Consider the following 22,053-nt stretch of genomic DNA (forward strand, 5'->3'; position numbering starts at 1 on the left):
TCAGAAACAACAAACAGACCTTCCTTTCTCCCTTCTTTTTTTAATTTGTCCACTCTCTTTAATTTGTCCACATCCCTGCTGTCAAGATTCTGCAGGCACTTAAACTTAAGCAGAGGAGTAGAACTTGCTGGAAAGAAAATGAATGTTGTGATTTTGAACTGTTTAAATCTGTGAGTTTTTAAAGACCAAGAAACAGAGTATTTGAGAGGTTAGTTGAGAGATTCTAGTTTGCACAGATCCTTGGGTCAGTATTGTCAGTGCTTCCTAGCAGAAGAGATTTCAAAGAGGTTGTTGAAGTAACCCTGAGCTAACTGTGAAGTGAAGACTTCCCAAGTTGTAGCATTTTGAGCATTCCTAGCTTTTTCCATCCCTTTTTCTTGTTCTGTCTCAGACCGTATCTGAACAGGAAGCCAGAATGATGCTCCTGACCTGACAATCGCCTCTGCAGAATTTTAAGTTCTCTTCATGTTCACAGAGCAGAAATAAAAGAATAAAAGAGACAAATGGTTTGCTGTTGCAGTCAGCAGGATGAATATTTGGCCCACATATGACTGAGACCAGCAGCATAGACATGATAGTGCTTTGTGATGTGCTTTTGTTGATTGCCTGGTTATTTATAACTCTGAGCCAGAAGGCCACATAAACCACACACAGTAGTGATATCACTGTCAAGTATAAAACTGGTGCTTGTAAACATTTATGCTGCCAGCTGCAGCACCAATCCAGGTATATGAATTCAGAGTTCTCATTTGAGAAGAAGTAAAAACCTTCAAAGATTGTTTGAGGATTTGTGTGCAATAAACTGGCTATTTTTATCTATTTGGATTTCTGCAATAATTTTAGAAGAATACTTCATCATTTTACACTTTTAATTTCTTTCTTCTCATTACTTTTTTTCCCCAATCTTTTTGAAGGATTCTGTAACAAGTCATAGAAGATATGTTTCTATCCCTTAAAGCAGCACTGATTACTAGTGCAAGAAGAGGAAAAGAGCAACTTCTAGAATCTTGTGGATAATCTTATCAGAACATTTTCTAGGGCTGATGACTCTTTTTTATGCTCCTCACCCTAGTGCTTCCAATCAGTCCATACAGAGAGATGAAATGTGTAACACTGAGCTTTGGAAGTCCAAAATCATCAGACCAAATTTGATGGCAGTTACCATTGGCACCATGAAATAAACAATTAGATTTGATCTGTCAGTGCTTCAGATGTTGCAGGTTGAGCAGCTTTCAGTTTGCTCTTTGATAACTTGATGAAATTTTATACTCACAATATCCTTGTGCTTCCTGGTCTCCTTTAATAGTGGTCACAGTATCCAGGTGCTCTTTTCATCTTTGATGTTGCTTAACTTTTACTATTTAAGTAGAAATACAGCTGGGTCTTTGAATAGCATTTTAAAACTCTATAATTCATCCAATTTAAGCATCACTTAGAAATGTTGTTTTTTGCAACAAACATGAGAACGCCAATTCATAAAGCAGCAAGAAGACAGGAAAGGACAGAGGACACCCTCCCCTCTTCTTTATGACACCTGTGAAATGATGAAGACAGAACATTAGATGTACACCTGTCAGATTACCATCATTAAGATTACAAAAATCATAGATTTAATGAGTTGTGTAAACAGACAACAGTGGCTGGTGGATGCTGAATGGTTCAAGGCTGGGAGACAGGATCCAGAGTTCCTGCTGCTATTTATCCTCAGGGCTAATGCAGGTTTCCTCACAGTGATCATATCCCTGGTGTCCTTTCTCAGGAAGGTAGGGTTGTTCAACAGGACAAATATTTAGTTGACTGTAGGCTAGTAAGGAGCACCACAATTCTTCACTGCTGCAATTACTTCAAGGATCCTTGAAACTGTGCAGCAATGAAGTAAAAGTGGCTGCCAGTGGCTAAACCACACAATGACACAGAACAGGGAATGTAGGAGGGAGTGTTTTGCTCTGAGTACTGTACAGTTACAGCTGCACAGTCAGACAAGCAGCTGTTGAGGATTTGTATTCAACAAAGGAAAAGTGAAAGGACTTACTAAAAAACAACACAAAACAAGTTCTGAGGAGTACAGAACTCATCTATTAAACATGAGAAGTACACAGAGCTTTAGTTCTCCCCAACAAAAATGAGAAGGTAAGCAGGGCAGCTGCCAGTCACTTAAACTGGGCTGGACTGGGAGTCCTAGAGGTCCATTTTTCTTAATAAAGCACTTACAGTCTGCTAGGGCAGGTCCAGGGAGGAGGGGGGTGCAAGGTGAGTGCAGGGAAAGGGGGCCTGATGTGACACTGATCTGTGGGCACCATCTCCAGACTTGCCCATGGACACATGGATGCTGTCACTGGGCCTGCTGCCAGTGAGCCTGGAATCAACAGCTCCCACAGAAACAAACCTGGTTTTCTCAGGGAGCCGTGGTTCTTACCTTTATGGAATCCTCTGAATCTACACACTGATCCTGGAGTCCAGCTGGTGAAGGTGTTCAAGAACTCCATAGGGAATGGTGGGATTCCACATCCTGTAACGGGCAATTCAGAAAGGAAAGAGATTTTAAGAAGTGCAGTTCGTTTTAGCTTCTTTTGGTGTGCTTGATGTGTTTGTGCCTTTTTCTGGTTGTTGTTGCTGTTGGGTTGGTTTTTGTTATTTTTTTAAGTTGTCCTTCCTTTTGACTGTTATGCTAGGAAAGTATGCAAGCTATGGAGCAAAGGAAAATGCATTTTGATTTAGAAAAAAGCAGTTCAGTACTCCATAATCTTGCTGACTCTGGTTACACAACTGCACTCCTGTCTCTGTAACTGATTTTTTGACCTTCAGCAAACTCCCTTCCTCTGAATGTGTACTGGGAACTGCAGTCTATTTAACCTCTAATGATGGCTGCTCATTGTTTATCCCTCAAACACAAGTGGGCAGCACAGAGTAGGTCTGGTTCTCTGGGTGGGAAGAAGATTAACAAAGGGAGACTCAGTGGAAATGTTTCAGTCAAGACAAACTCGATTGCCTGGGACTACTGGGAATTAATGCAGCTGAAACCAGAGACAACATTTTTTAACATCTCTGCTTTTGTATTTTGCTGATGTCTTTGTTTGTGCCTCTTTTAAATCTGACAAATCCAGAAGGCAGCTTTGGCATGATTGCTAACCCAGTTTTACAGGATGAAGGTACAGCAAACAGCCTGTCAAGAGACTTACACCAGGTTCTTCATATGGGGACATTTTCGTAGGCTGTCAGTCAGCTGCTGGGCTCCAACACCAGTTATTTTGTTATACTGAACACTGAGGAATAAAAACAACTTTGTTAATCCAAATCAAATGGTGTAATCAAACATTTTATTCAAAATAAAAAATACTATATAGGTTAATCTGCAGATGGGATAAGAAAGAAAAAAGAAAAAAGCCAAAATAGATTGTCAGTTCAAAAAACCTGTAATAATACACTCAGAAGGTTGAATGGGAACTTCATTATGTTAATTCATCTGAGGGATTCCTTTTTCCAAGTTACTGAGGTCCTTCTCTAGCTCCCCATGAGCCTATTCTCCCACCTTAACACCAATATTTCTGGGTTTCTGGTGAACTGTTCCTTAATCCTTTCCAATCACTGACTATCTGGACTCTGCAGAAGGACATTTCCCCTGTGAAATTTTCCCAAAATCTTCCTCAGTTTCTGTCTCCTCCAAAACCAAACACGGAACATTTGTATTTTCAGTCTCCAATGAAGTAAGCTCTCCTGGGCCATCTCAAAGATTTCATACTCACTCTAGCACTCTTAAAGATGTCATTGCAGGAAGAACCTTTGCCAGATTTTCTGCTCCAAAATCACAAATGTTGTTATTGTACAAGCTGCAGAAAAGCAAACCAGAAGAGTCACAATTGAATAATGGATAATGTACACAGATATTAGATCAAGGGTTTTCAAATATGGTAAGTACATCTTAACTTTCATTTTATGCTTATTTGCAGTTAAAGTTTAAAACACACATTCATATTTCCTGTTTCAAGTAAGGCAAATGGCCACATCCTTCTTCATGTAGCAGAGGTACAGCAAAAAAGGTCCAGATTCTATTATTCTGTGGATAATAAGAACATTTCTGTCCATGCAGATCGAATTAAAAATCTGACAAAAAAATCAAGCTTAAAGATTTGGGGTAGAGCATTCAAAAGATTTCCACATCACCAAACTACTCCAGAATTGCACACCAGGGTTTCTTGCATTCCCTGCTTCCCTCAGGCCTGTGCCAGATTTCCCAGTGCAGTGGGATGGGCCATGGTGCCTATATCAGCAAACACAGCTTTGGGTTTGCAGCAGATGTGGTGCACATCTGTGCAGGGCATGATTCATAAGTGGGTATAATGGACTGGATTTAAACATCAGTCCAGTCTTTGCTATATTCACAGATATCCTTCTGTATGTCTGTCATGTTTCTTCTCCTCTTCTTTCTAAAGACTTTATACAAAAATGAAGTGAAAAGCTTGGCTGCTGCCACAGTGTTACCTCTTTGTTCCCTGTTCAGTAGTTTCTGACAGAGACAGCAAGGCATGTTTTCAAAACAACTCAGCAGGATGCAACTACTCACCTTAGTGTTTTTAAGGAAGACAAGGAAGGGAGAGCTGCAGCAAGGTTCTCTGCACCCAGGTCTGTTATTTTATTCTGTGATAAACTACAGTAAGTGAGATCACTTTGTTAGTTGAGCACATTTATTCTAATTTATTACAATGTGGGGGAAATTAATTTTCAATTTTTAAAAAATATCATTTGGACAGTCTGTTTAGACCAAATGCAGAGAAAAAGGCAAGATAGAGCCCTTGAAGAGAAGTCAGGAAGGATTAATCTATTTGTCTAATGAATGTACTGATTAAGTATCTCCACAGGCTCATTGGTCTTCCATGCCCATGGGATACTTTTACCCATAATTGTTAACAGACAGTCCCTTAAGTCTCTAGGTTTAATCTGTTTCTTCTCAAAATTTCCCTGAACTGTTAACCTTACTTTAATGGTACTTTAATACACTTACTTTAATGTTTCCAGTGATGTCAGGGTTGGAAAGACTTCAGATAGACTCTTTGCTCCTTCATCTCCTATGCCATTTTCACTCAGAGCATCAAGGCTGTGTGATGACAAAGAGAGAATTAGCTTCCCTTTTAATCTAAATTTTTGTGGTCTATTCACCTCAGAGACCATTCTATCTATCTTGAAAAGCTTCTCTGCAGTAGCCTCAATCAGCATGAAGCATCACACAAATTACAGCTTCTCTAATAAGCAGCTTTCTGCTGCCCAAATTTAAAGCATAAGAATTTTTTTTTACTAGTTGAATGCCTTGACCCATTTCCTTCGATATGCAAGATTATTAAAATAGTTATGAAATAGCTGTGTTCCAGCTAAGCTGAAAGGAGATTTCCTGTGCACACAAAAATACACAACAGACAAAATCCAGCACAGGCTGTAAATTCTTGCCTAAACCTCTCCTTCTCCAGAGAGGGAGTATTAAAAATGAAGTTTTCCTCATATCTAGTCAGATACTGGAATTTCAGATACTGGATCCCCTTCTAATCTGACAGATAATGCTGGGATATATTTGATATATTTTGTATTTTATTGTTTTCCTGAAATATTGTCCAGCTACAGTACAGACAAATGGCCCATGGGCTGCATAAGGCCAAAGGCCCTCCCACAACCCAGGAACCTTCCCACAGGTGCCATGCACAACCCTGACTACTGCTGCTGCACTTGTTTCTAGTGCAAAGAAGCTCAAAACTAAGAGAGAGTTGGTTTGTCATGGATGTTCTGGAGCTCCAGTGAAGTCAGAAGTGACTGCAGGCAGTGGTCAGTGGTGGGGCAGGGAGGGGAGGCCCCAGGGGCCCTGCACTGAACCTTCACCCTTTACCCAGGAACACCCCAGGAAGGGACTGAGGGTTCTGAACAAACCAACACCAGCTGTCTCCAGGGAGGATGGGGAGTGTCAGCTTTTAGACTGCAGTTACAATTTGGGAATGTTTCTGCTGGTCAGTTTGGTGATCAAACAAGGAGTCTTGTTGGCAAATAAAATGTTTCTTGGGTACAAGAGCTTCTCCATCATCAAGGGCTGCTGAGGAGAAATGTTGGCAAAGTTAATCTTTAGCAGAACTCACTCTAAATGCTGAAGTGATGGAAATGCTGCAAGAATTTTCACGAGTTTTAGCAATCCTTGAAGGCCACATGCTGGACCCAGCCTGGAAGAAAATACACACATGCAGCAGGTTTTTCACAGGCTCACAAGCAGCAAAACTCAGGAATTTTTGAGTTCTTTCCCAAGCCCCCAAGCTAGTTTACACTCCTCAGAAGCAGCCATTCCCTACCACCTGCACCAGGGAATTCTGCTGTGAAGCCTCCAGATGAGGACCAACAAGGCTAAGGTCTGGCAGGACAGAGCTTGCACAGCAGCAGTGGGACATTTGCCACTTTTTGTTTATCTCTGCAAGACTTATCTCACTTGTTTTAGATTCTTATATTTCTGTTCTTTATCTTTTTCAGGTTTTTCACTGGAAGTATAATCTTGAGATGAAATACATATCTATCTCAGTATAACTGAGAAATGGAAACAAAGTTATTTTCCCCCGACTAATAACAGTCCAGTCTAACTTAAGATCAACATTTCACTGCAGCTTAAAGCATAAATTGCATTTAATTAATGCTCCAAGCATTTGTCTCTCGTATCCTATTTGGAGTTTCTTTGGTATCAAAACAAGTTCAGTTATTTAAAAGGATTAGCATTTTAAACAAAATTTAAATAAAGGGAATTAGGAAGAGGAAATTAGAAGAGAAAGCATCATAAAATCAGAAGTGAGGCCAAGCATAGCTGTCCCAGGCTGGGTTAGATTTACAGAGCAGGAAACAGGTGAGAACACCTGATGAGAATTCTCCATTGCACTGCTGCAGTTTCTGCCCAAACAAATTCACATGCTATGGCAGGATATTTTGAGTAATAGAAGAGCCTTGGAGGCTACTTACAGTTTGGGGGAAAAAAGTGTTACTAAAACCTCACTTTTAAAGTAGTATTACCAAGTCAACCTTCCATCTTCCAGGAAAAGGGTACTAAATAATTTATTTGGGAGGCATTTTCTGATGTAATCCTCTCATGGCCTTAGCTCTGATAGGTTAGAAAATTATGTCAGAAGACTCAGATAGAAAAGTTCAGCATTTCTGGGGGAAAATCTATTTCCCAGGTAGCTGGATCACAGTCAAAATATTTTATGCATATATATTTTATACTGATCTGTGGCATAAGATCAGTACCTTGTGGTCAGGAGGTAACTTGTACTAAAACAAAAAAAAAATTGCTAGAGCCCTGTTGATCTGTATTGCTGCAGGAGCCAGAAATAATGTTCTTTGAGTTTTGGCCATAAGTTAAAAAATCTAGTTCAGAGAAAAGCAAGATAGCAATAAATGGGGTTTACTTGGTGCTTTAAGCTGACTGTACATCAGTGCAATGGCTGTAGCCAACACCCATGACTGCTCCTCCTTAACCAGGACCACCTCAATCAGTACCAATTCAGCACTTACGCAAATTCCAGTTTTCTGAGGTTCCTGATGGCAGGAATTTCATAGCTGGTGCAACCAGATGCTTCTTGCACACTAAATAAATCACAGTAGAATCAGAGTATGATAAAAATTTTAACAGCCAAAATAGTGCTTTAAAAATAATCTGTTAACAAACTTCGACAGAAAATTAACCTACTGTTGCATTAACTGAGGAACCAGGAAACTTTAGAGTAACTTCTGCTCTAACCTGTCTTCAACTGAGTAATTTCAATCCAATAATTGCCTTTCATCGTGCAATTGTTTGCTCTTTTTCCAATAAAACTTGAAAATACATTTTTCTAAATCAACTATTTTCTGTCAACAATGAAACCATTTTGTCCATCTTTTAATCAAAATACTCCACCCATGTTAAAATAGAAGTCATCATTAAAAAAACCCAAAACAAACAACAAAATTTTACTTCTACATGTTTTTAATTGCAACCAATCCCCTGGCTACATCAGCAGCAGGAATGGGGCACAGGGTTTCTAGACCATGTCACACAAGATTTTATCTCCTGGGCTAAAGGACTGACTCAGGCCATTTGGGATCAATGCAAAACAGGCTTTCATTTATGCACAGGTACTACAGAGAGAAAGAATCAGCCCAAGTTCTGTAACTGAAAGCAATTGGAAGAGGGCATACTCAGAGATTAAAGAGAAATGACAGCTGGCTTTTTCAGTGGCAGTTTTGGTGACTGCTCTGCACAGTCCTGTCATTGCTTGTCCTTGCCATGGCAGCCACCTCACATGGGGTTGGGAGAACCCCCTGCGATGACCCAGGAGCTTGCACTGCCTAAGTTACTTCTCCTCTGGACAAGCAGACAACTCCATTGTCCAGCACTGGTGGTGAAACCCTGTTTTCATTAACTGCTATTGGTATCAATTGGTATAAGAGGAGTTTTAATCATAAATGATCCTACCAATTCATCATCTTCTCCTGCATCTCTACAAGGTCGGAGAGGTCACTGATGTCCTTCATTGTCTTTGCCTTAAAGGGATCAAGAACAAATTTCTCTGTGGATGCTTTCAGCAGTTCGTAGTCTTTTGTCTGTTCTAAAGATATCCAGAGCCTGACTGTGTCACTGAGGGAAGCCCTGTGAAGTGACAAAACATGCAAAAACCAACAGATGTGACTGCTGTTGTTGCATGAAAGTGTCGTCTACACACAGTGCTGTGGGGTACAGAGAGTGACCAACCTGAACGATGTCACATTCCTCAGGCTGACCAAGGCCTGCAGCCCTTGCATGTCAATGCTGCTGTTCCGCAAATCCAAGGAAAACTCTTTTCTTGACCTTTTCAGAATAGAGTGCAGTACATGGACATCAGGTGGTGTAAGAGCTATGCCCAGAAAAGACAACTTTGGCTCTAGTCTTAAGGCCACATGCTGCAGAAGATAATTGTTCTGTGTTTCGTAAACACAACATAAAAGCTCCAGCAATCTCTCTGGACAGAGAGTATTAATCTGCAGCCTTCTAATGTATTTCAAGAGTGTCTTCTGCTTCTTGGTTGATTGTTTTTCATCCTCATTTGAAAGAGAGCGGAAGCAGGGATCATCCTGGAGAAACATCAAACCAGCCACAAACCGAGGCATTAAATCTAACCAGTTATAAGGTTTTTTCTTCTTGGATAGAAAAGACAGGTACTTTGTCAGATTTTTATCCTTGAGCTCTTCTGCTAGCAAAAGGTGAAGCGCACACAAGAAATTCTGAATGACAAAATCAGAGAATGTGCACCCAAATTCCTCTTCTTCACTATCTGAATGTTTGGGGAATGCAAATGGCAGGAAAAACCCATACTTCAGAGCAAACTCTTTAACTTCCTTAGAAGGAATAAGATCACTTTTCATTGCACTTTGGTGCTTTTCTCCAAGACACCAGGCTACACGAGCTAGGGTAGCAAGATTCTCTTGATTTTGTGTGGTTGTAACATCTGTTTGCAGAAACATTATCTTCTGCTGAAAAAATTTCAGGAAGACTTCAGTAAGAGTTGAAGGAAGACTTTTCTCTCCCATTTCAAGCATGGCCTCACAGAGAAAACAAACAAATCTACACATAACAGGACTGTAACAATGACTGAACAAGTACTCACACTCTTTGATTAATTTCAGTGCACAATCACAGTAGAGTGATTCTTCAAAGTATTTGGTTATGTACAATTCTCTCTGCTGAGGGGAAAATCCTACAATTTCAATAGTCTTATCCACTTTGGACATGTACTGGTACAGTTTGTCTTTTGGTCTTGCTGTAAATAATAAAGTACAGCCATTGAGTATCTTTTTTTGGATGAGTCCTGAAAGCAGCTCCTTTATGCTGCACAAATCCTTTTCAGGCTGGCTGGCTGAGCAACGAGGAAAATTCTCGTGATCGTGCAACCCTTTAAAACCATCAAAAATCAGAAGGACTTTATCAGGATTTTGCAACATATACTCAAAGATCTCTTTGCTTCCCTCTTGAGGTTTTACAAAAAATTCAAGCAGCAGTTCCTTCAGGCTGTATTGCTTCTCAGGCAAGCTTATTTGTTTGCAGTCAAACCAAAATACAAATTCAAACTGAGAAAACTCTCCATTGGACCAGTCCTGGCAGATCTTCTGAATGAGAATGCTTTTGCCCATTCCTGCTTTTCCCAGCACCACAATCACTTTAGTCTCTAAGTCTTTACGCTGTGGGATTTGAAATATTTGGCTTCTATCAATGGCTACCTTTTCCTTCTCTTGCAGGCTGCAGGTTACCAGCTCCTTTTCCATTGCTTTTGCACTGTTCTTTCCAGTCTTGGTTTCAGTTTGACTTTGAACAAGTGTCCCATCAATGAACAGGTGATCCAGATTTACTTCCCGCTCCATGGTCACAGATTTGCACGTGTCTCGGAAATAATCCTTAAGGGATGAGCAGAAAGTTTCCACTTGCTCTAGAGAAATAAAGAGCATACACAAAACTGAAGGAACTGGTCCACAAATTACAACATCATTTCATGGTGGCTTAAGTGCCTGATTGCAATATGGTGAAAGCACAGGCATTCCCATAAAGCCCATAGGGCTGGATTCACCCCATGCTACTGCAGCTGAGAAGTGCAGGCACAACAGACACTTTCACATCCATGAACTGAATAATTTTGGAGCTCTCTGTACAGATGATAAAACCACTGAAGTACACTGAGCTGCTAAGCAGGATATCTAGCAGCTAGATATCTACAGGAAGCCAAGTCTAATATCTTGAAACCAGGAATTGTGCTCAGACCCTCAGAACAGCTTCACAAATTGTAGAATGATTCCTACAAGGAGCTTCTCTGTATGCAAAGAAACACAGAATCTTTTTCCAAAAAATACTGGAAGGTTTAAGTTCAAGAGTTCTAAACTCACCTGGTCTTTTGAAAGGTTCTTCAGAAGGAATTATGGAATCTTGAACTTCTTGAAATTTCTCTAAATCTGGAGAAACAAAACAATATACTTGACAAAGACACCTAGATAATCACTGATTCAGCTTTACTAATTTTAACAATAAGATTAATGCAAATGTCCAAGTTCATTGTAGCATTTATTCAGAGTAAGAGATATTTTGTTCATTTTACAAGGAAAAATGAATCAAATTCTCCCACAAGTAGAATTCTGCTGATGTGCAGTGTTAGAGGCAGAATGGCATCAAACAAGACTACAGCTGTTCTGACAGCTGTGGGAAGCAGATTTACCATTTCCAGGTGACATTCACTGTTCTTTTCAAATGTCAGTGTTTTGCATAAATCATGTTCATGCATAGTGCTTCTTTATGTCTTCAAAAGCAGTAGCTTCCTTTTGTTATTCTACACTTTGTAACCAAGCACTAAAGATTAATGTCACAGAGAAGTGACTCTTGGTAACAGTATTTACCCATTGTTCTCCCTGACAAAGTCCTATTGCTGTCCAATTTTCTTTCTTTTCACCTGTTTGCTTTCAAACTACTGCAGACTTTTGCAGTTGGGTCAGGTGAACAGTGTCTCCTTTACACAAAGAAATTGGGAATTTTTCAGAGAGAACACATTTTCTACAGATTGGTAATTGCAGAGTATCAGTTTTGACAAAAGTTTTGGTAGGAAAAGCTTTGCAGATGCAAGACAGAATTTAAATTGTCAGAGGCTGTAACAAACTCAACCTCAGAACCTTGTAACCACACACAGCAGAGATGTGCAAAAAATTACCTAAACCAAAACAGATTAAAAATGCACAAATGTGTTTCATACCAGAATATCATCTTGATCATCTTGATATAGAATATGATCTAAAAGAAATACAAATCTTACCATTTCAGAGATCTGGAAATTAATTCCTACCCTGCATGCCAGCAACTTTCAGAATGGTTTGAGCTCAGAATTGCTTCTAAAGGGAAGCACCACAAGCCTCCAGTAAGAAAGATATTAAATAAAAAAGGGTTGGGCAAGCAAGAGTCTGTTTTTGATTTACTGTTTATTTTATAAACTAAGAAAACAGAATGCAAGAACAGGAAAAAAAGCTGTAATGAGACATTTAGATGGGAAACTGTTCAAAGCAGGTAGGAGTGCAGAACTTTTTAAAAAGAAAAAGAAACTGGTTTGGCATCTTACATGCTAATTTATCTGCCGCTGCATCTGGAATTCCGGGGCCTGTGGCATACGTAAGTTGTGCTGCAGTAAATCAGCTGGAATTACTGGCATTGTTTATTTACATAAAAGTAAACACAATTTACAAAGACTCCCCCACACCTAGGGATATTTGCCTCTTAATGTCCATTTTCTACTTTTGCTTTTGGGGCAGTGGAAGCCACCAGAGGGCAACAAACTCCTGCACTGGGCACAGGGACCAGAAACTACACTGATATCAAACTTAGGGTTCCAACAGCCCTCTGAGGGCTGGAAGGAAAGTGTCTCAGGAAAGTTTGTTACCTGAAGTGGGACTGTTAAATCCTGACCAAGGCTCTGATTTCATTATAAGCCTTTCTGTGCATTAGCTTTCAGTATTGCTTAGTTAAATAAGTTGGTTTTGGGGCTTGCATGGGAGCTGGCTGCAGTCTGGCTGCCAGCACTGAGCATTTCAGATACTCAGGCCATGCCAGCATCAGATCATCTCCCACTTTCTGAGAGTGCTCCAGCACCCTGGGCTTTGCATTGTTTTAACTAAACCTGACTTCTTCCTGAAACTGGATGTCATAGCAAACACAGGGGATTGGCTGTGCTGAACCTGAAGCTCTACAACTCCTATCTGTACATTTTGGATCAGACTAAGCAGCCAGTGATCAATACAAAGAAGGAAATACCATCCATTTTTGGTTTCTAAAGGTCAATATGGGTAAAGCCTGGAGGGGAAAACTGGCTTTGTGTAGGAGCAATATGGTTTCTCTCCCAGTTCAAAGTGCTGTACCCCAATTTTCTACTACTACCCCAATAACCCCCAATTTTCTATTTACCACATAAATTAACTGGAAAAACTGGAGACATGAATGTTTCCATGGAAGATGTCAGCGCTGCCAAGAAACAAAGCATAGTTTCAGCATATCATAGCTATCAGTAACTGAATTTAATCAATGCTCCTGTTGGCAGCATTGATTTTTTTAGCACTTTATGTCTCTTTATGGGGATAAAAGACTATTGCTCTTACCTGGATATATTATAACATCAGATGTGCCATTTTCAAGAACAAAGTTAAATATCTGCTGAGGAGGACCTGCCAAGCCTGGATTCTCTTGGTACCCTTTTACACTGACTGGTAGGAACTCTGAGGTCAAAGGTTCTGACAATCCTGAAATGAGTGCAGAATAATTACTCTTCTGTTTTTAAAGGGTTCTGCTTTCTAAAGCTTCATGAGAGAGAGAAAGTTTTCTAACAGTACTTATCCTTTCTGGCAGCTTCTAGGCAAATCTTCTCAGTGGAGAATTCACAGGATCACATGAGGTCCCATGTGATCCTGTGAATTCTCCACTGGGAAGCTTTGCCTAGAAGCTGCCAGATCCCATAGAAGCCATTAAAAAAAGAACTCTTACAAGGTATGATGAGCTTGAAATACAAGGGATTACCCAGCTTTTAGCAGCCACTGATTTCAATAGTCTAAAGAGAAATTCTATTATCATAAGGAAAAGTGCTCTCTAGGCAAAGTCTGTAAATGTGTAGTCAAAGATCCAGAGAAGAGAAAATGTGTAAATAGTATGTATCTGCATTAAATTTACCTTCCTTGCATTACATCCTTCCCAAATAACTGCACATCATTCAGGTTGTACAAGCACCCTCCCTCTCAACCCACACTGGGAAAGTTTTTTGATGATTCAGTGCTTGCAATTTAATCAGCCATAGCTCTGAGTTTCTGTAGGTGGGTCAGAATTTCTTCTGCTACTTTATGCTGCTTCAGCTCGCATGAGGTACTTCAAGACTCCAGACTTACACACTGGTTTTGGTTCCTTTCCAGCACAGACTTAACAGTGAAAGGCGTGGAACTGGGCCTTTGTCATTAGCACTTCTCAGTGTACCATGAGCACCTTCTGCTACCCAGCATGGCCCAGGCCAGGTGCCTACACAGCCCATCAGTGGGATCACTGCTCACTTTTCATGAGCTAAATCATAGCCTAGATTTTGCTCTACTGCTGCAAATGTAATTATCCCTCAGTCCTTTACAAATCTCTGGATGAAAAAGAAATTGGAACTAAATTAAAGTTTAATAATGAAAAATTTTGTGACTTCCTATTCTTAAGACAAGTAAGTAATTACTTAGATTAGCATGTAGTAAATAACTGTTCTGTTATAACCTGCACCAATTAAATAAAAGATTCATTCTACTCAATTAGGAGCAATGCCCTATTAATTTCCCTTGAATATTTTTCATTCTTTTAGTGAGTGCCACACCTTTAAGAGCTGCCATTTTCCTGCCATTGCTCATAGTCAAAGACAAGGTTTACAAGAGAGTTTTCCCCATGTGTAAATCAGCGTGTGTACAGCTGCACCTCTACAGCTGTGCTCTACCTACCAGGAATGATGAGGCTTCTTTCCAGCCCGTGGGCAGCAGGAACAGAACAGGACATGTGCTGGTTAGTTGGGGAGGTGCAGCTCACTGGGTGGCTGTTGAGAGGCATAGCAAAGAAACTGCCACTCCCTGCAGAAGCTGCAGGGACCTCCACTTTAAAAAAAATAGCAAAACAAAAGGAGAAAGTTATCTCATTGATAGAATTTAAAGGAACCAAAGAAGAGGTCTCAGTACATAAGATAAACCACTTGATTCTGATCAGCTGTGTTTTGATTTTCCAAAAGGAAGAACAATTCACAATAGCTTTCTGAAAACAATTTAGCTCTCAAAATCTAAAACGTATTTATTAAATTCTGTAGTAGATCACTTTTTCTTCTCAGTAGTTTCTCTTTAAATTTTCTTTTTCTTCATCTTTCCTGGCCTCACTTATTTTCAGACGTATCTAGATGTACATGACCCTACACATGGATGACTGATAGACAAGACATAACAATGTCTTACATTGGCTGTACTGATTTTCCAAGCACAGTTTGCTGTCTCAATATTGGACAAAAGCAGAGAGGCTCACAAGCAATAAACTGGGGACCTTGACTCCCTACTTAGACACTACAGTGCTTGTAAGGACAAAGAGTGTGTGTTAAGTTCTCCAAAGAACAGTCACAAACACCAGAGCTTTTAAAGATGCATCTCCTCTGCAGCATATTTTTTCCCTCCAAGAATAGAACAAATGGAGTGAGATGTTTGTGCATTGTACAATTTCCTCTGCTTATCAAGACTCCTACAGATGAAGTAAGACACACCTGCTTATTTGAATTAGTCTGTTCATTTCATTGCTCTTACAACACCCCTATTCTAAGAGTTGGTTTTGCTTTTTCCTTCCCTCTCCTGTCTAGCTGCAACAAGTAAGTCTGTACTTCATCACTTTCTGTGGTCTGAGGTTTTTATTAGGAGCTACAAACTTGTCTGGGGTTTGTGCCACTATTTCATTTAATTCCTTTGAAAGAATCTTATCCTTGGCTTATTTGAACTTTAGTACACATTATTCTCTTTGCTGTAGGTAGTCTTGCACTTCTGATGAGCTGATGCATTTGCCTTTGCAGGATCATACTGTGACACCCGTGACAGGTTAAAGAAACTCCTGATTTTGTCAAGTACCCATATTTTTGTCAATTAGATTTTTCTACACAGTACTTATACTGTCTTATGTATATGTCTCAGCACCTTCACTGGGTCAAGGACAGTAGAAAAACTGATAATATTCTGAGGACTTCCAGCAAAAGGATGGGTGCAGCTTCACAAAGCACCTATTAGCTCTGTGATGCTCCTTTCATCTGGAATGCAGATTCTGTAGGGTGAGACATTTGGAACTGACATGCTATTTCCTTATGGAAAACTGTTATTATTACAGTGACATAAATATAGGCTTTTAAAAGTGCCGAATCTGTTAAGGAACTTAAGCAAATAGAAAGGAATCCACCTTTAACGGCTACTAACTGCCAGGAACTTCACCTGTGTCCAAACAACTACAGTCAGCAGGTACCAGTTCAGTAGAAACTCTGATACCATTCCCAGAGCTAGAAAACATGTTTTTTCTGCTCAGTTCTCCCTCCCCACTCCCTCAGAACTCCACAAGAACACTGGAAAACCAGCTTGGATGGCAGTCATGGTGCACATGTTTATTCTCTCAGACTTTCACACAGTCTGTGCCAGCTCCTTATCTGCACTGTGCTGAGGTGCAGTCCCAAATCCCAGAACTCTGGATGGAACTCTAGGTTACACATTGCTTTGGCTACCCCCCCAGTATGTGCATGGCCCCTGGGGTCTGGTACAGCCAGAGTCCCCTTAGGAGGCCTGGGAGGTGTTGTGCTGATATAAAAAGAGCCAGATGTCCATTCAAAACACAATATAAAATAGTTAAAACTTATTGCTGCTAAAACAGGTTGTTCTCACCTGGATTTTGGAAGAGTATTTTGCTGGTTTAGCTCTGCCTGAGGTACCCCTTTAGGCTACAGTTGGGTGAGAACATTAGCACCAGTTTACACCAGGAGGACAAGTTCCAGCCTGCCTGCTGGCCCCAGGTGTTGTCTTGTAGATGGTCTAACAACGTGCAAAATCTAGAAATTTCCTTTTCTCCCTTTCTTTCTTTGGTTTAAAAGACTTTATAGCATGGACTGGGCCAAGAAATCATCTCTTCACAGTTATTATTTTCACTAGGATGTTTCGCTGGACTTTTGGAAGATGTCACACTTGGAAGAAAGAGGATCAAACCCAGGGCATGTGGAGCAATGACCTGATGGGTAATACGGCTCAGGTCATAGTTCTGCATTTCCTGGGTTTGATCCTTCTTGTTCCAAGTGAGACATCTTTCAAAAATCCAGTGAAAAAAAAAGGTGTACGTGATAAAATTTACAGAATTTGGCACTGACCCAGGTCTCCATTATTTTTCTTTCTTCTCTCATGTGGATTTAGGAAAGGTCAACTGTGCCTCTGCTGATCTTAAGCAAGTAATTTCCCTATCACCTGGTAGGAAGATGTACTTTTGAAGCCTAAGGATCCAAGTGTTCTTAGGCTACCATGTAGCCGATCCTAAGGTGCACAATTTAATAGCTGCAGATAAGAGGACATGGATTTTTTAAATCATAAATTAGTCAGAGGAATCTAAAAGTGTGATTTTTGCAGAAACATGAAAATGCATGATGATCAAAATCACCAAATCTATGAGAGTAAATTTTTCTGGAAGGTAGAGTTACAGTACCGAACAGAGGATGAGATTTTGGAACATGAGACAATATATGTTCAATAGCCTTTTCTTATTCAGCCAATGACTTACCAATTTTCTTATATTTGGGTTCTGAAGCATCACAGTAACTCTCTGAGGCAGAGCCTAAGAAAGCTGAAAGAAAGCAATGTCAGAGCAAGTGGCAAAACTTTGGTAATTTCAAATTTACCCCATGAAACTAATTTTAAATAGAAGGGGGTGTTGCTAGTTTCAATTCAGCTATTTCAGAACTGTACAGGCCCAATGTATAAAAATGAAGGTGAAAAGCCTCATGTTATTTTGCTCTGTGATGTTTTAATTAGGCTGCAGATTTTTGTGCCACAGATGTTTGCTGTTGTTCTTGCTATTAAAAAGGCAATTGTTCAGCCAATGCTTACTGAGCTATAGATACACTGAAAACAAAGTCAACACTGCCATGAGGATGACAAAAATGCAAAGAAATATAACATTAATTTAATGTTGTGTTACAGGAAAACAAAATCTGCGAACTGTAAATTCTACGCTTGGAAGAGCCGCTTTCAGTTCCTGCCCACAAAACTGAACCAAGGCAGAGGAAGCACGTCTGGTGTCACTGGAGAGCTGCACGACAAATGCACTGGGGCTGTGCTAAAGCCAAGGGGCTGGAATGCAAGTTTAGAACTCAGGCACAAAGCCTTTCATATTCTCACTGGTTACACTTACTTCGTTTAAGGCATGACTGCATCTTTATGTCAGGAAATTTCTCAGTGTTTTCAGCAGCAATGTCATCCAAAATAAGGTTCCCTGCTAAAAACATGAAATATGGTCCAATGTCAAACTTTGGTCTCCTAAAAAAATTGCAGAGAGGAGTCAAAGCAAGAGAAACACACCAACAGAGAGCAAAGATGAAATATGCTCTAAATAAAAGATAAAAACCAAATAATGTGATAAAAGATGTACCCAGATCCACATGACTTAGAAAGCCCACAGAGCTCTAAGTACAGACTTTGTCACCCTGTGTTAATTTCTGAACTGCAAACTATTAATCTACTGGCAGTGGCTAATAAACCATAAGTACTTCTCAATGCTCTAATGATGAGCAAAGGATAAAACATTGCAGCTGTGTCACAGTGTGATCTCAGTACTACTCAGTTTATGTACTAAAGGGATTAGATCCTTTAAGAGACAGAATAAAGGGTTCTAAAATGATTTTATATTCTGTGTTGCAAGAACTGTGAAGTCATCCACACCATACTTTTACTGGAAAATACTTAAAAATTAATATTGCATTCTGTTTTTTTCTAAAACCAATAAAAATATTGCACCGTTGGATGCAAAGCCCCCCAAATTCTAAACACATGAGGAAGCAGTATATATCATTTGAAAATCCATATGAGCTTCCTGCAGCCAGGATTATTCTAGGGAAATACTGACCTTTGGAAAATTAGTGCAAATTATTTTGCTCAAACAAAATAGGACATACAGATATTCTGTGAACCTCCTGGTTCTATGGATTTCTCAACAGCCACCTATTGATATATCTGTTCTGGAATAGTAAATAGCTGCATTTGTGCTGCTACCAAAACAATGATTTGGTACCACAAGCCAAGCAATGTGTCCAGTCAAGAATGGATGAAAGAATGATTCACTGTATATGTAATAGCATTGCTGCATTACTCAGGGTGAGAAGTAAAACTTGACATGCTTCCTCAGGCAGCTCTGTGCATCCTGGACAGAAATCAGTGTGTGTAAACTGTATTTATATACATGCAAAGTGCTCTGGGGACTTATGTCTATCATCCCTGCCGTGCTCAAGGTAAGTGTGATGCTATTGAAGCTATTAATGCACTTGACAGTGAAGCTGTGCATATTCTATGGGCATGGTGACATGATCAGCAGCTTGGTCAGAGACAAAACTGCCATCTTTGAGAAAGGCCTGTAAAAAGGCACAAAATCCTCAAGTTTTCCAAGAAAATCCTGGGACACTGTACCCACGGGAAAGAAGAAGATACCAGAGGTAGAGAAACTTTACTAGTGTTCAAATTGGGGGGATGAAGCACATGTTAGACAGAACACTGTCATGGAGAAAGTTAGACTTTGCCATATCAATCTTACCAAAAATGTCTTCAACCTGCTTCTCCTGCTGATCCTTGAGCACATAGTCTACTAATTCAGCTAGCAACAAAAGAAAAAAACAAAAGAGGAACACAGTAATGACACAGTAATTGTCACAGTGAAACTCTAGTAAGCTTATCCTCATTAACAGAACTCTGCAGTGTAAGTAAAATGGAGGAGTTAAATTAAGTTTTTCTTGTAACTTGTTGTTCAGGAAATAAAGATCACAAGAAAAGAGAAGTAGAGAAAGGAAGTGTTAAGCAGAAGGAGACATTAATAGAGAGTTTTTCCCCCAACAACCACAAGCCACTGTTAATCAGTTTCCCCACAATGCACAGGTTCAGATACTCTAAATCAGATCTATCACACATGAGGGAAAGGCTACTTGAGTAAATACCATGGCTTCAGATTGAGAATAGAGTTTATAAGAAATAGCTATAGCAAATGATTGTAAAATAATGATTTAAAAAATGAAAATTGCTTTCGTACCTATTTTAGCATAAGCATCCGTGGTGTTGCAACAGGGGTAGAACCCATCTCCATTTTCATATGAAAAATCCATATTATTTAACTGCTCATAGTTGCTGGCATCAACTTCAAGATCTAGAGTTAATAAGGAACATGCATTGGCTCAATGAATGCCATAACCAAGCATAAAAAGCAGATAGCTGGACATGCAGATTTGTTACTTCAGCAGAAGGCTTTGGCTTTTCACTGTGTGTTGGCTAAGAAGGAACAGAACTGAACTCTCAGTAATTCACAGTCACCTGGAAATCAGCACTTTTGCTAAACTCTGAGACCTCATCTCTCTTAGTAAATAAAATACTTCCTGAGTGCATTCTATGATGATCAAGCCCAGACTCATACAGCTTATTAAACCTTCTTATCCTTCAGGCTATGGTGGTATCACCCAGATGCCCTGTTCAGAACGATGCTGTGTCCATGTTAATCCCTGAATTGCACTGCAAATTGCCTGTGAAGCTGCCAGGGTGTTAGCCAGGGAACTTGCTAACACTTCACAGCAGAGATGCCCAGCTTCCAGTGACTGGTGCCATGTCCTGATGATGTTTGATTTACCTGCATCATCTCAGACATTGCTAAGGCTTGAAAGTATTCCAATCAGTGAAACATGTGATAGCATGAGTCAGTGCTTGACCCCTAATTCATCCTACTTTCAGACAGAGCATGCGAGGCCATGGGGTATGGAACACTCCTGCAGCTGTTTTTAACAGTCAGAAACTGAGAGGGAAAATCCCAGCCTGGGAAATGATCAATCATAAAGATAATTCTGGTGCTCAGTTCTCCACTGATTTGCCCATGTGCCTACTGGCATTGGTCACTCATGAAAGCCAAAATGCTCCAAATTGGTAATATTTTCCACCTGTTTGGCACAGAGCTGTGAGACTTCATGCCTGGCATACACCATCTCTTCCCCTCTCATTGCCGTTCTCAATCCATGGTCCAGCTAATTTGTTTAACATAAACTCAGCTAATGCTCTATACCACGGACAGACTTTCATACTTTTATAACAGAACACTCAGAGAAGGAGGAGCAGATCAGTCCACAATTTCCACACAAAGTCAGGAGCACAAAGTTTGAGATCCAGGGCAACCTCCTGATCTGATTACTTGTAGGAACTGAATTGCAAGAAATTATCAACTTTATACTCTTGCCCTTCTGCTTTCTCATTTGTAATGGAATTATAAAACCACTGTGTCCCAAAAAGCTGGAAAATGGCACCTGGTAATGAAACTCCATTGTTTTGGTGCCTTAGGATCTCAGAATGTAAAGCTGTTTGCTCATGGACTGTGTTCATAGCAAACTCATCTAAAAGTCTCTGTTTAGCAAAACTTTTGGCTTCAAGCCACAGAGTTGTTGACAATTACACTTGGCCAGCTTATGACAGGAACATTTGCAAATAAGCTACTTCCAGGAATGATATCCAAATGAAAGACACTGTCATGCCCTGATGAGGGTGTTTTGTTAGACTGACTGAGCAGGATGCTACAAATATGTACAATTTAAAAACATGACGGTTTTGGAAGAAGTCACTGTGTGTACAGATACAGACAAACTTAACCACATCCTACCACCAAAGCGCTTGTAGACTTTATTAGTCCCCATGATAAACTGCCATGAGGTGGCTTTGGAGCTAAGAGGAGATGGCAGTTACTTACAGTGTGAAGAATAAACCAGTCAAGTATTTTTTTAGTGTTTTACTAACCTGTAGAGAAGTCACCTTCTTCATCTCCAGATGACTTAGGATCAAAGAAAGTACACAGATGCAATGGGTCAATGTCACTGTGCAGTAAATCAAGGTAGCCATTTTCAGGCACAAATACTGAATCCATGGTTTATCTCTTTGTCTGAAATCAAATTGCACAGCAGTTAGCTATGACACAGCCACAGCTTTTGTCAGTCAAATCCACAAATCCTGCACTGTGGCTTTCTGTTGACAAGACACAGACCTTGAGGCTGGAGAGCTGGCATTTCTTACCAAGACCTGCATTGAGTTATAACCCTGAGTTACTTAGAGATCCAGAGACAGCTTGCAGTGAGACTCACCTATCTGTGACTCCAGGGAGAGGAGTGGGATACTGCAGTCTGACCACCTGGACCAAAATGCCAAACATTGAATAAGTGGCAACCCTGGTATCTTATCAGGATATAAATGATGCACAAATCCAGCAGGTATCAGGGAAAT

The 22,053-nt window shown here is 40.1% G+C and overlaps 1 protein-coding gene across 1 annotated transcript; it reads right to left on the bottom strand.

Moving 5' to 3' along the window:
* Positions 1–1,466: 1,466 nt before the first annotated feature.
* CIITA (class II major histocompatibility complex transactivator) lies at positions 1,467–21,709 on the bottom strand. The gene is made up of 20 exons (XM_054516555.1): positions 21,574–21,709; positions 19,838–19,951; positions 19,349–19,408; positions 17,957–18,040; positions 17,327–17,389; positions 14,500–14,649; positions 13,144–13,284; positions 12,953–13,009; positions 12,114–12,173; positions 10,900–10,965; positions 8,741–10,448; positions 8,465–8,638; positions 7,525–7,596; positions 6,114–6,194; positions 5,000–5,092; positions 4,562–4,645; positions 3,744–3,827; positions 3,180–3,263; positions 2,417–2,509; positions 1,467–1,534 (listed from the first exon to the last, which is right to left on the bottom strand). Exons 1-19 carry the CDS (start codon positions 21,698–21,700, stop codon positions 2,437–2,439), a joined length of 3,375 nt encoding a protein of 1,124 aa, XP_054372530.1. The 5' UTR covers positions 21,701–21,709; the 3' UTR covers positions 1,467–1,534; positions 2,417–2,436.
* Positions 21,710–22,053: the final 344 nt, after the last annotated feature.

The sequence above is a fragment of the Molothrus ater genome, chromosome 16, assembly GCF_012460135.2.
Source record: "Molothrus ater isolate BHLD 08-10-18 breed brown headed cowbird chromosome 16, BPBGC_Mater_1.1, whole genome shotgun sequence".
In the NCBI taxonomy this organism is placed as follows: Eukaryota; Metazoa; Chordata; class Aves; order Passeriformes; family Icteridae; genus Molothrus; species Molothrus ater.

What these genes read in the sequence shown, in the direction of transcription:
- CIITA (XM_054516555.1), bottom strand. Translation starts at nt 21,700, where the DNA reads ATGGATTCAGTATTTGTGCCTGAAAATGGCTACCTTGATTTACTGCAC. An exon ending in TGATGTTATAATATATCCAG is followed by an intron (nt 13,010 to 13,143) that starts GTAAGAGCAATA and finishes GTTTCTTGGCAG; the next exon opens with CGCTGACATCTTCCATGGAA. An exon ending in AGCGGCAGATAAATTAGCAT is followed by an intron (nt 10,966 to 12,113) that starts GTAAGATGCCAA and finishes TTGTTTCTCCAG; the next exon opens with ATTTAGAGAAATTTCAAGAA.